Source organism: Idiotropiscis lumnitzeri, chromosome 4 (assembly GCF_059441095.1).
Source record: "Idiotropiscis lumnitzeri isolate Australia: NSW breed Sydney's pygmy pipehorse chromosome 4, RoL_Ilum_1.0, whole genome shotgun sequence".
Taxonomy (NCBI): Eukaryota; Metazoa; Chordata; class Actinopteri; order Syngnathiformes; family Syngnathidae; genus Idiotropiscis; species Idiotropiscis lumnitzeri.
In genome coordinates, this window is record NC_142394.1 from 2,048,646 (window position 1) to 2,062,805 (window position 14,160).

Below are 14,160 nucleotides of genomic sequence, written 5' to 3' on the forward strand. Positions count from 1 at the left end.
TATTCCGATGATAGTGTAGTGACTTTGTGAATAGTTCACGGGTTTTGTGGTTTCCTCTTTTCTGGGGAGGCTGTGAACGCAGCGGGACAGCGACTCCAGTGAACGTTATGTTGTTATTGTTGTATTGGCGTGTTTGCCGTTTTTGGCTTAATAAAAAAAGGAGTTTGCTGGAGGATAAATTGGCCTGATTTACTCCACAACGCTACAATTTAATGTAAATGGTAAATGTTTTTCCAATGGTAATTTTTCACAACGTTTCAGATGCATGTGTAAAGTGTTGACAAATATGTTTGAAAGTGAAAAAAAAATACAAATACTAAGTGAAACAATTACGCAAACGACAAAAAAATGGTACTTGAAAGTTTTTGATTATTTGCGTAAATATTGTGTGTCGGGGGGCGGTGGGAACTAAATCTGTACTCCCGCCTGATGGTGGCGCTAATGTCTTTTTTCGCTGCTCAAATGTTTTTTTTTCCTCAAGAGGAAGACTCCGCAGCAGGCAAGGGGAAAGAGTCATTCACCGCTCTGTGCAGGCTCAAATCAGTTTGACTTTAGGACAAAAGGCTGTTGAGGACCATGCTGAGGGCTTGTGTCAGAGGAGCTAATTCTACATTCCGGGTAAGACTTCGTCACTATGACAGCTGCTGTTTTTTTACGACTGGAACGTTACACTAATCTCACGATTAGCATTAGCATGCTAGTTAGAGGAGTTGACATTCGGTGACCCACAGCCTGACTCATAGGGCCAACGTGGATGTGTATTATGTTGTATTTTATTTGGAAAAATGTTAACTCTCTATCAGCGGTTGTGCATGTGCGTTATACTTGTATATTCTTGGCTTACCTTACGCACGCGCACACTGTGACTGAAAACCACGATGGAAATAATCATATAACATAAAACATTACTCCTGTATTATATGCACGTTTCGTGAACAACAAATCTGAAATCAAAAGTCAGGGAAAATTGTGGGCACAAATATTTAATACAATTATTGTTCCGTTTCTGTCATTGATTGGTTAAAAAAACTATTGTGGTATCTGTTTAAAAGTAAAGGGAAAAAATGCCGTTCTGGTTTAGGATTTTTTCCAAAATATAAGCAGCAATCTTCGTTCAGCAAGAAACAGGAAGTTATTAGTTTTTAATGTGCTACATAATGTGATGCATCAGGCCGGATGTGGACAGCAGCCCTTCAGTTTGACGCCAGTGCCAAAACCGTATTCAGGGGTTGTCTCGTCAGCAGTCAAATCATCCGCTTCCATCCCTCATTATCCTGTGAATCTTCTGGTCTAACTTCAGCCTTCTGCAACTGCACACATTTACAAACACACTCCTTTAAAGCAATTTAACATAATTAACTACCTATTGCTTCTTAGAACAAATATGGACGAACTCCCCTAAACAGTCTGCAGCCCTGCAGACAGTACACGGCTGGGGAAAGCAGGTAATATATGTACACTCAAACCCATTCACAAATGCAAATCCACTGTGGCGCAAGGAAAAGAATTCTTGTCTTTTTTATCCATCAGCGGTGCTGCCAAAGTTGTCACTGCTGGCTTGATTACAGTAGGTGGTGGTATTGGAGGAACGATACTCTATGCCAAATGGGACCACAAGTTCAGAGAAACTGTGGAGAAAAATGTTCCCTATTCAGATCGGCTGCTGGGATTGGCATTGGGACCTGTTCCCCAAGAAGCTGGTCCTTCTGTCAAAAAACAGGTCAGGGTATTTCCAAAGAAACTATGGTGGAGATGTTTTGGAATTACAGAATTCAGAATACATTGAGGAAATTAAATGACTGATTTTAACATTGCACACACTGACTGACCACGTTGGGTAGACACACCAATTGAAGGACCAATTGTTTGGTCCAGAACTGTAGTGCATCATACTAGAGATGTTTCTAACATGTTGGCTACCTTATTTTGCGACATGTTCTATATATTTATAATTATAGCCAGTAAAAAGCTATTAACTACTATGTTAAGTCAGAATTGTTGATAGATGTTTTTTTATATTGGCTCTTATTCAATCAGGACACGTTTACCAATTCTCACATCTTAAATGGCATCACTTTCCGATGTGTAGGTTGAGTTGGCCCAACCTCCCTCCATGATGGAAAAAGCCATGAAGGTGTCTAAAGCCAAGCAAGAGAAAAAAGTGAAGGAGTCTGCAGTGAGTCCCATAGAAGAGGCTAAACCACTCTCAGCACAGCCTGCACAGAGCCTTGAGGGTAAGACTCCCATCAATAATTAACCTAGTAAAGCACTATTCAAAGTGTCCATAAGATCCATTGCAAGTAGGATTTTCTTCTTTGTGGTAGTGATGTTTTTTGTGTTAATGGTTACGTTCTTGTTGAATAGATTTGTAATGAATCTTTCATAAATTGTTATACATATGCTGACCATTGAAAATCATTTTCCATGTTAGATTGTTCAAAACCCAAACCAACGTATCAGCTGGTTGTCTTAAATGAATTAATCAATATATATCATAATACATGAATCTCTATGACGTGACATACAAAATAGTCCAAGAGTTGGGTTCATGCAATCACAATAAACTTGATTTAAAACAATATTGAGTACAAGTTAAATACAAGAATCATGGACAGAATAGAAAAAAAAACCCACACAATTAAGCAAAACAGCTAATATTACTTCCATCAGAAGTTATTTGTAAATATTTCAATTTAGTTATTCTGAGATGTGCAGGTCTGGTGTGCCTAATTACGTGCACTAATTATGACTTAAAGTTTTAAACTTCCAACTTGTGGTGGAGCCTAAACAAATTGAAAACCGATACAATAATTTGTCATAATGTGAGAGATGGTTTGAAGGTAAACATTCATTTGCCCTCTGTTTCCAAGCAATCACTGACATCACTGAGGGTAAGCTATCACCTGATGCTTTCAACCATTCAATTAATTTGACACGTTATCCTTTTTATAAAAAATACTGTCGTCTTAGTTTGCTTGTTAATTTATGAATCGAAGTTGTTAGCTGTAGTAGGTATTGTGGTTCTTTTCAAGATTTTGCGTGATCTGTTCTTTTGCCCGTCATTATAAATGCAGACAAACAGCAGATGATTCATTTGTATCTGATGTAGTTGTAGCCCCCTTAAACAGATTTAGTGTGGCAAGTCTTGAATTCCCATTGCACATTTTGGATTTCATTGTAGTGCTCTGTAATCTTGGCCTGGTCGTTAGCTCAGAAAGTCTCATTGCTTTTTGGAAAAATGTTGTTTGCTTTTAATAGTTGCAGTCGTAGCATTTAGTCCTGTTTCCTTCCTCACTTATATATACATAGGGGGTTCTGTTTTGAGATTCCAATGTCGTACAATGAGCAAGTGGGTAGCGGCTCGGGATGCAATGTTTTTGTATGTATTGCAGTACCTCAGTTTCCAAATTCTCCCAATAATGGCATGCAAAATCACGGCATCAGACACAGACGGTCTGAGAAGTGAAACAACTTGAAAGGGATTCTGTGGAAGGCTACAGATGTCTCATTTCTCTTGTTGCTGAGTTGCTGCCATTGTGTTTTTTGTAACCTACCAGCAATGATATTCATACCGTGGCCTCAAATACTGTGGAAGTATCATACAGAGAAGTTTTGATGTTGTTGCATCCCTGGTATTGGCGTAAAAACACATCCTCATGCGCGAAACAAGAAGCCTGTGTGGTCAGTTACCTTTGAAGTTACTCATGTCATTTTTTTTATATACATTCACGGTCTAGTATTGTTATTCATACACATAGCAAATGTAGTTGGCCAAAACCAGCAAAAAGGGGTCACAGCCACTGTATTTCCAGTGCTAGGCCCAAGGAGGGGTAAAAAGTGAGCCGGTTGAGGGTTGTGTCAGGCAAGACATGAAAGATAGTCAGAATAGTCATAGTTAGCTCAGTTACAGCACAATCTGGAAGATTTGGAGACCAAGATTGAGTGGTCAGATTTAAATGGTATGAAAATGTGCACAGGAGCAACAATGGACTAGAGACCAAATAGGATTTAAGGATGTGTGGCAAGGAAAGACTTTTTGCTGGAGTTAAAGTGGAAGATGCAGAGGGCACGGAGAAATGGAGGAAGATATTTCCCCGTGGCTATCGCTGAATAGGGTTCAGCCGAAAAGAAGAAAAGGTGTAGGCGTTTATTGTGGTGCTTTTGGGTTACTTCTCCACCATAGGTACAGAACTCCGTCCAAGCGAGGACCCCCTGTACTCTGAAATGCGCTACATATAGCAGGATTCATACAGGCATGCGTAAATTGTGTGGTCTTTATTGCGTACCATGCAGAGGCTTCAACTGAGGCGACTCATATAATCTCAGCCATCAGTGAAGTACCATCAATCCCTGCTCCGTGCGACACCGAGTTGACACCAGTCAAAGGTAGTCTGAGAACCTTCGAGAAAACCAATCCTATCCAGTTTAATTGCATTGTCCATGATTACGCTCTGTCGCCATCACAATTGTGTGTTTGTGTCTGTCCAGAGGTGTGCACGGAGTGTCATGCCCATAATCAGGTACCTGCAGAGACTGCCGTAGTCTCCACTGAATTAGAGTCCGTAGCAGAAGCACTCAAAGAGCGTCCAGCAGAAGAGGTGACCGCTCGACTTGCTCAACAAGACCAAGACGAAAAGGAAATTCTGGCATGTAAGAGAGCAGCACAGTGTAAACAAAGGGCAGCGTTAAATCTTGCTCATGCAGTCATGTTTTATGCTACCCCTGTGCAATAAACAGTAATAAGCTTCATCATTTCTTTTTTTGTTTTTCAGCTGTGTCAGGAAATCTTGACGAATCATTGGCCAGCTCAGCTAAAGCCACGCTGCAGGCCATTGGAGCTCAGGAAGCAGCGTTGCAGGCCATCGCGCGTCACACACAAAAACTGAAGGAAGCCATGGAAGCAGAGGTACACTGTTCAGAAGCACCTGGTTACAATTGCAACACTTCTGATGCAATTGTTGCTTCTTTGTTTTTTTTCAGCGTTGAAATTTCATGGAACAAATCCCCAAGTAATTCCATTCCCCCAATTATTAAAAAAATAAATAAATAAAATGCTTGAGGCATTTTTCTTCTTCTGCCCTGAGTAGTCATTTAATTACGTGTACATCGTCGGGAAGAATGAGTATAAAAATCACCAATCCCTCAAAGTATGTTTATGTTTGTATATTAGAAATACAGGTATAATTTCTGAGGGTGTGATACTGGATTGTTGTCCCTAAATGAGCAAACTGTTGCCACCCCGAAATATCACAGTAAAATCTGTTTTCCGATTCAGGTTCCACCGCAGGAGAAGTCAGCCCAGTGGAAAGATCTTGAAACTTCTCTTACAAATAGAGCAGCTGCTGTAAACGATGCGGGGACAGCATTGCTGAAAGCCAAGTAAGCAATTTTATTTGAACAAGTAGGACCAGAAAAAAATATTTTGCTCGCCGATCACTCACAGTAGTCACAATTAGTCGACTATTCAGATCAATATGTAAATCGCCACATATTGCACCACCAAGCAAGTGTTCTTATATAACCATCATTAGCTTACTGCTTGAAGGCTTTAAGATGTATACAAATTAATAATAAAGACTGTTACTAAAGTATCGTATTTTCCGGTCTATAAGCCGCTACTTTTTTCCTGGATTTCGAACCACGTGGCTAATACAACGGTGCGGCTTTTCTGTGGATTTTTCTTTCAACGGTAGGGGCGCTCTATAGTTCAGAAAATATGCTCAATAAATCTTTGATATTTTTTCTTCTCTTGGGTCTGTTTTGTTTCAATTAGCAAAGTAGCTGCCATGTTAAAAGGCACTGTTTTAAGACTCTATTTATGTACCTTTATGTGCATTCAAATCGTTTTGTACATGTAGTAAACAATTTTTTTCAGCATGGAAAACTGCGGCTTATAGATTGGTGCATCTTATAGTCCGGAAAATATGGTAAATTTAACTTTTTCTTAAACTTTGCAGCTTTTACCAGCATTCTTTACATATTAATCAATGATGGAGCAACTGAACTAATCCTATGAAACTATTTATAATTACAAAAATAAAGACTTAAAAACATAAACATATTTTACTCTTCTTGGACACCAAGCCTTTGTTTAATATCAAAGGTCGTGAGATCAGATAAGTAAAATTAGGAGAATGCGCTTTGCAAAAGAAAACTAAAATGTCTTTTGTCGTTACATGTTGCTTAATTGTTGCTGCCGCAATAATAGCATTTTGGACAAATTCTAACGTGAACGTTGGATGGATGGGGACAGAAATGCATGCCAATATATGATTGGAACATGTTTTTTGACAAAGTCCTGTGCTAAAACTAGTGATGGACACTCTGATACCGAAGCTCCGGCGCACGTTTTAAACCCGTAAATAAAATTGCCTCAGAACACTGTTTCAGACAGTCCGTTCAGTCTGGAGGACAACGCACGACCTGTGATGTCCGAAGCAAAAACTTTTCATTCTCGAAATGAACTCTACTCAACCCTTAATGTAGAAATGTTTATACTTTAGTGTGTGAACATATGAGTCGTGGTTTCTTAGCGTAACATTGTTTACTTAAGACTTCAGAAAAAAAAATGAAAAGACATTCACAACATTTCTTATCTCGCTTGATTTTTTTTAAATTTTTTTATTTACTCAAAAACTGCCACAATACACAAAACATCTTTTTTTAGTATAAAGAACTAGGTATCCAATCATTGTTTCCGTGGGTGTGTAGATATTGTTTTACTGTCTAAAAGCCTCGATAGTATTTGACTGCAGTTCTAGTTTTTTGCCACCAGATGTCATTATCACTGAAGCTTTGACGCTTCAAGACATTTTATACAATTGCTTCAAGTGGTTCGATGATTCATAAAAGCTTCATTTTATCATGACTAGTTAAACCCCATAGACAATGTACTACCTTCCTGCAATACCGCGAGGGTTACTGCAATATCTAATTAATATAAACTGGAGTTTCATAATGATGAAAGTTGAATTTATCAATCTTCTCATCCCTCTCTTACTATAGCGAGGCCTTGGACAATCTCAAGTCTGTCATTGACAAATCCAAGGGGATGAATGTCTCTGCTGTCCGGCCCCTTGTTTTGGCAGCAGAGGAGAATCTCCATAAAATGGTGGTGGACTTGGATAAAATGGTCAACAAGGTAAGGATGTCTGCCTGGTGCAAGTAGGTAAAACAAACGTGATCATAATTCAGTGCTAGTTTTATGAGCCGTGCACCTTAGTCAAGTACGATCCCAAAGCGCACACTTTGTTGGAATTACAAGTTAAGCCCCCGCCTTTTTCAATATTAAAATATCTGCACCATATTATAGTCAACATTCACTTGCGGGAGACTTTCTTAAGCCTATCCCAACTAACTCTAGTGACTTTCTGTGCATGTGAGGCAGGGTAAAAGCTGGACAGATCATTCAACATATATTTAAACCGAAAGTCAATTAGGAGTCTTCTTTTTACTTTAATTGTGGTAAGAAGTCAACACAGATTAAAACAAAGAAAGGCGTTTGTCTAATATAACTAGATTTGCCTTATCCAATTCCCATTTTGAATTGAAAACTATCAACTCTAATCACCTATTTAATTTCGACAAATGACTTCAGTACGCCGGCGACCCTCGTGAGGAGGAAGGAGCGTATCAGATAATGGATGGACTTGGAGTGTTTTTTTGAGGACTAATAAAATAGCATAGACGTTGCCAAAAAGGTTAGGGAATCCCAATATTGAGTGTCTAGTTTGTGTACCATCAAGCCTCCCCAGAAAGGAAACTGTTTTTATTGTTGCACTTTATTCACCCTGCCAATCTCACAAAGCTACTTGTGTGTTTTTGTATTGTCTAGGTGCAGTCTGCGGAGTCAGAAGCTAAGATCGTTTCCCAGTATAGTGAACTGGTTAACGAAGCCAAACTACAATTCCAAAGAGAAGTGAGCAGCCTTACTCCGGAGATTCAGGCCAACTGGAAAGGACTCAGTAAGACCCAACAATCAAAAATATTTGTTACAGCTGCAACTGAAATGCTCTATACAAAAGTTGTAACGTATTGTATAATCAGATAATTGTAGACATGATGACATGTTCAGTACACTGTAATTTCAATATTGCTAAAGGGATGCAAACACAAAATATTATGTTTTAAATAAATAAAAAAAAAAACCATTAAATCACCATCAACCAAAATGACAATGAGAATGCATCCAAATAGAATGAACTTAAAATTAACTTAACTTCACGTAATTTGACAGATACTTTAAAACACTTTCTAAACCGAAACTACGAAGATGGTACAGTGGAGTGACAAATGATGGTTAGCCATTCCTATAGAGCTTTGAGTGACACAGGCTTTCAAAATATTTATTTCCAAGGCATATTATATATATTACATGAGGCAACTCAATGTGCTTCACTCAAGCAAAGACACAGCCTTGAAAAGCATTTACAAAGAGAACAATTTAATGACAATTAGAGGCAAAGCAGAGGCAATAAAGTTGTTTACCAAAATTACGGAAAGCTTGTACAAGGGCAACATTTAAATATATTAAAATAAAACTTTAAGAACAGTTAAACCATTTTAAAAGTGAAGTGAAAAAAGTTTCCAAGATTACTATTAGAACACCTTAATCAATGGTATGGTGAAATGTTTTTTAGTTTTTATTCAAAAGCATTTACACTGTGAGCTGACTTCATTTCTGTTGACAGATGTGCAGCATAACAATTAAATGCAGCTTCACAATGTTCACTTTGAACTCTGGGCTCCACTAATTGACCCAAGTCTGCAGATTTCAGAGCCCTACTCGGTTCACAGAGCTGCAAAATGTTGCGCATTGTCCATATTTTCTTACAGAAATATCTGAATTCCAACTCATTGCATTCATAATGCTGATTGTTACGGATATTTAAAAGAAATCCAACATGACCTGGACACAGTATATAAACGAATGCAACGAAATTAATGCTACATTGCTCTAAAAACATAAAAATACACTCCTACATCCACATTACACAATCACAGAACCTTTTTTGGTGATTGTAATCTTGCGCTGCCACAGCTTCTTGCGAGCTGCAGCTGGCTAGCCAACTTGGCTAAACACGATGTGGAGCAGCAAGTTCAAACGACAGCAACACAGCACAAGTCACTAATCCTCACCTACATGGCAGCAAATAAAATACACTTCTGGCTAGGACGGGAGGTAAGATAGAGAAGCCATGTTAATTGCTAAGCTATGACGGAGGCACACTTGTTGCATATAGGGATGGCTGGAACCATGTTATAACATAGAGGAACCAACTTTGAACCGCAAAATAAAAGGCAAATTAATACGTGTGTGGAGGGAAAATAGGACAAAACAATGTTACAGAGTTACGTAGGACAGAAAAGGAATTGCTATGTCAACAAATTCAGACAAATTGTTAAGGAAGTGAAGTCATGTACTTTAGCAGCTCTGGTCTTACAATCAGTCAGCATTTCTTAATTGGATTTAGCTCCCAAACCATTCAGAGATGTGTAGCCCAGTAGCAGAATTTAAAAAATCTATTGCGTGTGCGTGTGTGTGTGCGTGTGCGTGCGCGTTAGCTGGCAAGCTTTCAACAGATGACTTGAATGCTCTAATTGCACACGCACACCGTCGCATTGACCAGCTGAACCGAGAGCTGGCTGAGCAGAGAGTCAGGGAGCAGATCCACATTGATGCTGCTCTTCAGCAGCAGAAGTTGGAACACCTGAAAACCCAGGAGGCAGCTGTTAACACGTCCCTACAGCACATCAAGGAGGACGCACGACTTGAGCAGGAGAGGAAGGTACCAAGACCCCGCTTCTGTATTCTTTGATCATCATCGGAAACGGATGGATGACAGTAAATAATTGTGTATTGGTTTAGCTTTCTGAATTGAGGGAAGTGATGGAAGCAGAGATGCGGACTCAACTCCGGCGTCAAGCAGCTGCTCACACAGACCATGTGCAAGATGTCCTCAAAGTGCAGGAGCAGGAACTGAAAGCAGAAGCTGAGCAGGTCATTTCGCCCAACACACTATCAGAATTGAAACTGCACTTCAGGTTTTGTGATCTTTTAATTAACAGTGTTTTATTGGTGGATCTCTTAGTTGTTAATAGTGATGTGAAATTGAAGCTTCAAATTTGCTTCATGAACCATTTGTTGTATTTTTTTAGTCCGGTTGATGGCACTGTTGGTTTAAATAAAGAGTTTAAAAATGGCAAGTCAGTGTGCTTTCAGCCCAATGTTGAACAGAGAGTTCACAGAGTCTGCTGGAGTCCAGAAATAATACAACTGGTTCATGAAGCAGATTTGAAGCTTCATTTACCCATCAGTAGTTGTTAATAAGATCAGACATGTTCTCAAAAACAAAACAAAAAAATCTTTCTTATTTTTATCAAATAACTGAAGCTGACAAAGGTTATGGATGGTCTGGAATTTTTTATAGAAACTGAACCCTGACTCGTTATGACAGCATCAATGATTTTTCCGGCGTTTAATGGTGGACTGCTAAGACGTCAGCCAGTGCATATTTTATAAATGACATTGTTGAAATAAATACACTGTATTATAGTGAATAAGCGGTGCGGCCTCAATGATCCATAGTCCCAGTTTACCACTTTATGTATCAGGGAAATGCTTGGTGCGCACTATTTTGTTGCTCTCCATCCACCTACGAGCTATAGGTAGCTAGCTAATGTGTATAAACAGGATGCGGATCTGATGTCAACACTGCATAAGTCAATAATCACCACAATGGCTGTACATAAGCCACACTTGTTACATGTACTGTATTGTCATCACGAATGGAGAGATGACAGCAGAAAATCAGAAAATTGCTTATCTACAGTAGCATGTAGTCACAAAACACCAAAATAGGTGATACCCAACTTTTAACAGCAAAATAGTAGGCAAATTATAAGTGTCTGTGGAGAATATAGCACGCAAGAAAGCTACACCGCCGTACAGGTCTGTAACGGAAAGGAATTAAGATTTGTCAGCCAAGAGGATCGGCCGAGAAGGATAAAAGTAGAAAAGATAAGAGAACATTTATGAGTCCCAGAATTGGGCTATTTGCATTTTTTCAGCTGCAATAGTTGAAAAAATAGCATGCAAGAGAAGAGTTCATTGCACAAAATAGAAACCTAAACTTTTTTCTGTGCATAAATGATCCTATCCAGTCTATCATTGTTAGCAAAATAGAGAATCTGCTTGCAGCTGCGACATGCTGCAATTTACATCTGATCCGATTAGTTGACAAAGTTGACGCGACTGCTGTTGGGGATTAGTCGAGTACCAAAATAATCGTTTGTGGCAGCCCTATTTAGTGTTAGTTATTGATTAATTGTTGTCAGTGTTAGAAAAAAACTTTGGGCTTCTGCTGGAAAGAAAAGGAAAGAAAAACTACTAGAGCAGCTGAAATGTCTTTGGGATTAATCAGAGGCACTTTCAGTGTTGGCAGGTGTGTGCTGACATTACGTTTGCTGTCGCTACCTTTATTCTCAACCAAAGACATCATAATATGAAAACAATTATGTTTTTGTTATAAAGACCACTTCTTTGTTCACATCAACCTGAAAAAAGGGTCACTATTCATGGGTTTGAGACCGCAACTATGTGCTTTTTATTCTCAATCCTGCATCCTCCGCTGCTCTAACCTGTTGCTCAAAGTGATGGACGGGTTGTGGAATTTGCAATATTGCTGTTGTATTGGCTAATTGGCCGCATGGCAGTCAGGGCCTGATCATGATCCTTTTTTTCTGACGCCTGTTCTGCCTCTCCAGGTCCTAAGCAGTAAGCTACTAGAACAAGAGACCCAATACCGTCAACTGAGCCAGGAACAACTGGATAACTTCACTCTGGATATGAATACTGCCTATGCAAGACTGAAGGGAGTGGAGGAGGCTATAGACAGTAAGGGTCTCTCAAACATATATATATTTATATATATATATATATATATATATGTGTATATGTATATGTGTGTGTTTTTATATACCCTTCAGTATTATTTTCCATTGCACTCTCATTTATCTAATTTATATATTTGTCTGTATTATTGTTGTATTGCACTGGAGAGGGGAGCTCTCTAATCTCGTTGCACTCTTGAGTACAATGACAATAAAGGGATTTCTAATTTAAATTCTAATATATATATATATATATATATATATATATATATATATATATATATATATATATATATATATATATATATATATATATATATATATATATATATATATATATATATATATATATATATATATATATATATATATATATATATATATATATATATATATATATATATATATACCTAGCATGGCGTCAATGGTGCAGAGATGTTTGATACCCGGTGCCATTCACGCTAAAAAATGGCGCCTCGTCCGTGCTGGGCTTCAGCATTATTAGCTCTTATTACTTTAGGGATCTCTGATGATGTCCTTACTGCCAGCTTTTATGATGACAGCTGTCTTAATAATGTTCGTCTCTGCAGGCCACGTGGTAGCGGAGGAGGAGGCTCGAAAAGCTCACAAGCTCTGGCTCTCTGTGGAAGCGCTCAATTACACCTTAAAGACGGCCGACGCCAGTTTGCCCACCAAGCCGCTGGAAGGTGCCGCTCAGGCCGTGCGAGACAGCTGTCATGATAACGAATTTGCCTTGGCTCTGGCTTCAGCTCTTCCGGAAGAATCACTGCAGCGTGGCGTCTACAGCGAGGCCTCTCTCCGAGCCCGCTTCTATGGTCTGCGCTCGCTCGTTCGCAGGGTTGCCCTTATTGATGAGTCTCGCAACTCCTTGTACCAGTATTTCCTCTCCTACCTGCAAGCAGCATTGCTGTTTGAGGCAAAACAGGAAGCCCCGCCCACTCAGCTAAGCAGTGAGGATTTAGACCCGTTCAAGCTCCTTTCTTATGCTACCTACTGCCTAGAGCACGGTGATCTGGAGTTAGCCGCTAAACTGGTGAACCAGCTGACAGGAGAGGCGCGGAGAGTGGCGGAGGACTGGCTGAATGAAGCCAGGCTTACTCTGGAGACCAAGCAGGTGGTCAGTTTGTTGTCTGCTTATGCAAATGCAGTGGGGCTCGGAACCACCCAAGCTCAATAGGCTCACCGAGGGACACTTCATTGACAATGTTGGTGTATCAAATAGTTCGCTTTTCCATGCTTGGAAAGTAACCGATGAATTGCTTGCTTTTTGCTGAGGTGAGAGATTTTCAGTGGTGTAAGGAAAGCGGACTTAAACGTAGTGATGGATGTTCACTCGTCTGTTGTCTAAAAGCTCTGTCACATTAGATGATTATTCAACTAATTACTGGTATACCCACTCAGTCTGGCGTTATCTGTTTAGGCCCACTTAAACCAGGTATTTATTTTTGCCACCTTGAATTATTATTTTTTTGCCCGACAAATTGTAATTAAGAAGCATGTTGTAAAAGGAATATGTCTGCATTTTATTTTTTGTCAATAATGCACTTCAGAATAAATCTTGAATAAGAAGGTGAAACCTATTTCTTGATTTTTTCCCCCCCCCCCTCATGTACAGCAGTTCATGCAGCCAATTTGATCTTGCGAAAATCTAATGAGATTTTCTTCCAATTTTAATGAATACTGTATTAAACTACTGTATATATGTGTATAATTATAAGGAAGTGGTGTGCGCTGCATCCTACCGAGAGCTTTGGCTGATATTTTTAGTTTTAAGTTTTGGCAAACTACAATACAATGTTTTCAGTCCTAAAACATGCATGTCAATGGAATCAGCCCAAGACCAAGTCAAGTTTGGTGAATTTGAAAGTTTCTTTTTTTACAAGTCTATCCTACTGGTAGGCCCACTCTCTCTCTGTGTGTGTGTGCTATTTTTCTTTTTTTTTTTTTTTAAATATATGAATTATTGTCGAGTCTGAATGTTCAAAATGGTTTCTCTCTTTGGAGGTCGGACAGACATCCTGTATTTGGGGTCTACTGAAATCTGATTATTTTGAAGGTACATAGAATCGAATCGATGCCAAGGATGTGCAATTCTGATTATTCAGCCTAACTACAAAATATGCATATACGACCAGTCCAGGATGTAGTCTATATTTTGCCACAGTTAGCTGGGACAGGTTCCAGCTCAGCCTTGACCCTAAATAGCACGGCCGGAGTGGGACTCATTTTCAGCTCTAGGACCTCACC

General features: G+C 39.2%; 1 protein-coding gene across 2 annotated transcripts; it reads left to right on the forward strand.

The window, feature by feature from the left end:
- Window positions 1-451: 451 nt before the first annotated feature.
- immt (inner membrane protein, mitochondrial (mitofilin)) lies at window positions 452-13,489 on the forward strand. 2 transcript variants are annotated; one of them, XM_088294297.1, is made up of 15 exons: window positions 452-618; window positions 1,378-1,445; window positions 1,531-1,720; window positions 2,090-2,234; window positions 2,871-2,891; window positions 4,294-4,386; window positions 4,489-4,650; window positions 4,773-4,906; window positions 5,276-5,379; window positions 7,006-7,141; window positions 7,835-7,964; window positions 9,565-9,788; window positions 9,869-10,000; window positions 11,767-11,896; window positions 12,483-13,489. In XM_088294297.1, exons 1-15 carry the CDS (start codon window positions 577-579, stop codon window positions 13,088-13,090), a joined length of 2,319 nt encoding a protein of 772 aa, XP_088150423.1. In that variant the 5' UTR covers window positions 452-576; the 3' UTR covers window positions 13,091-13,489. The 2 variants fall into 2 exon arrangements, with proteins under 2 accessions (XP_088150423.1, XP_088150424.1); XM_088294298.1 differs by lacking the exon at window positions 2,871-2,891.
- The last annotated feature ends 671 nt before the right edge of the window (window positions 13,490-14,160 follow it).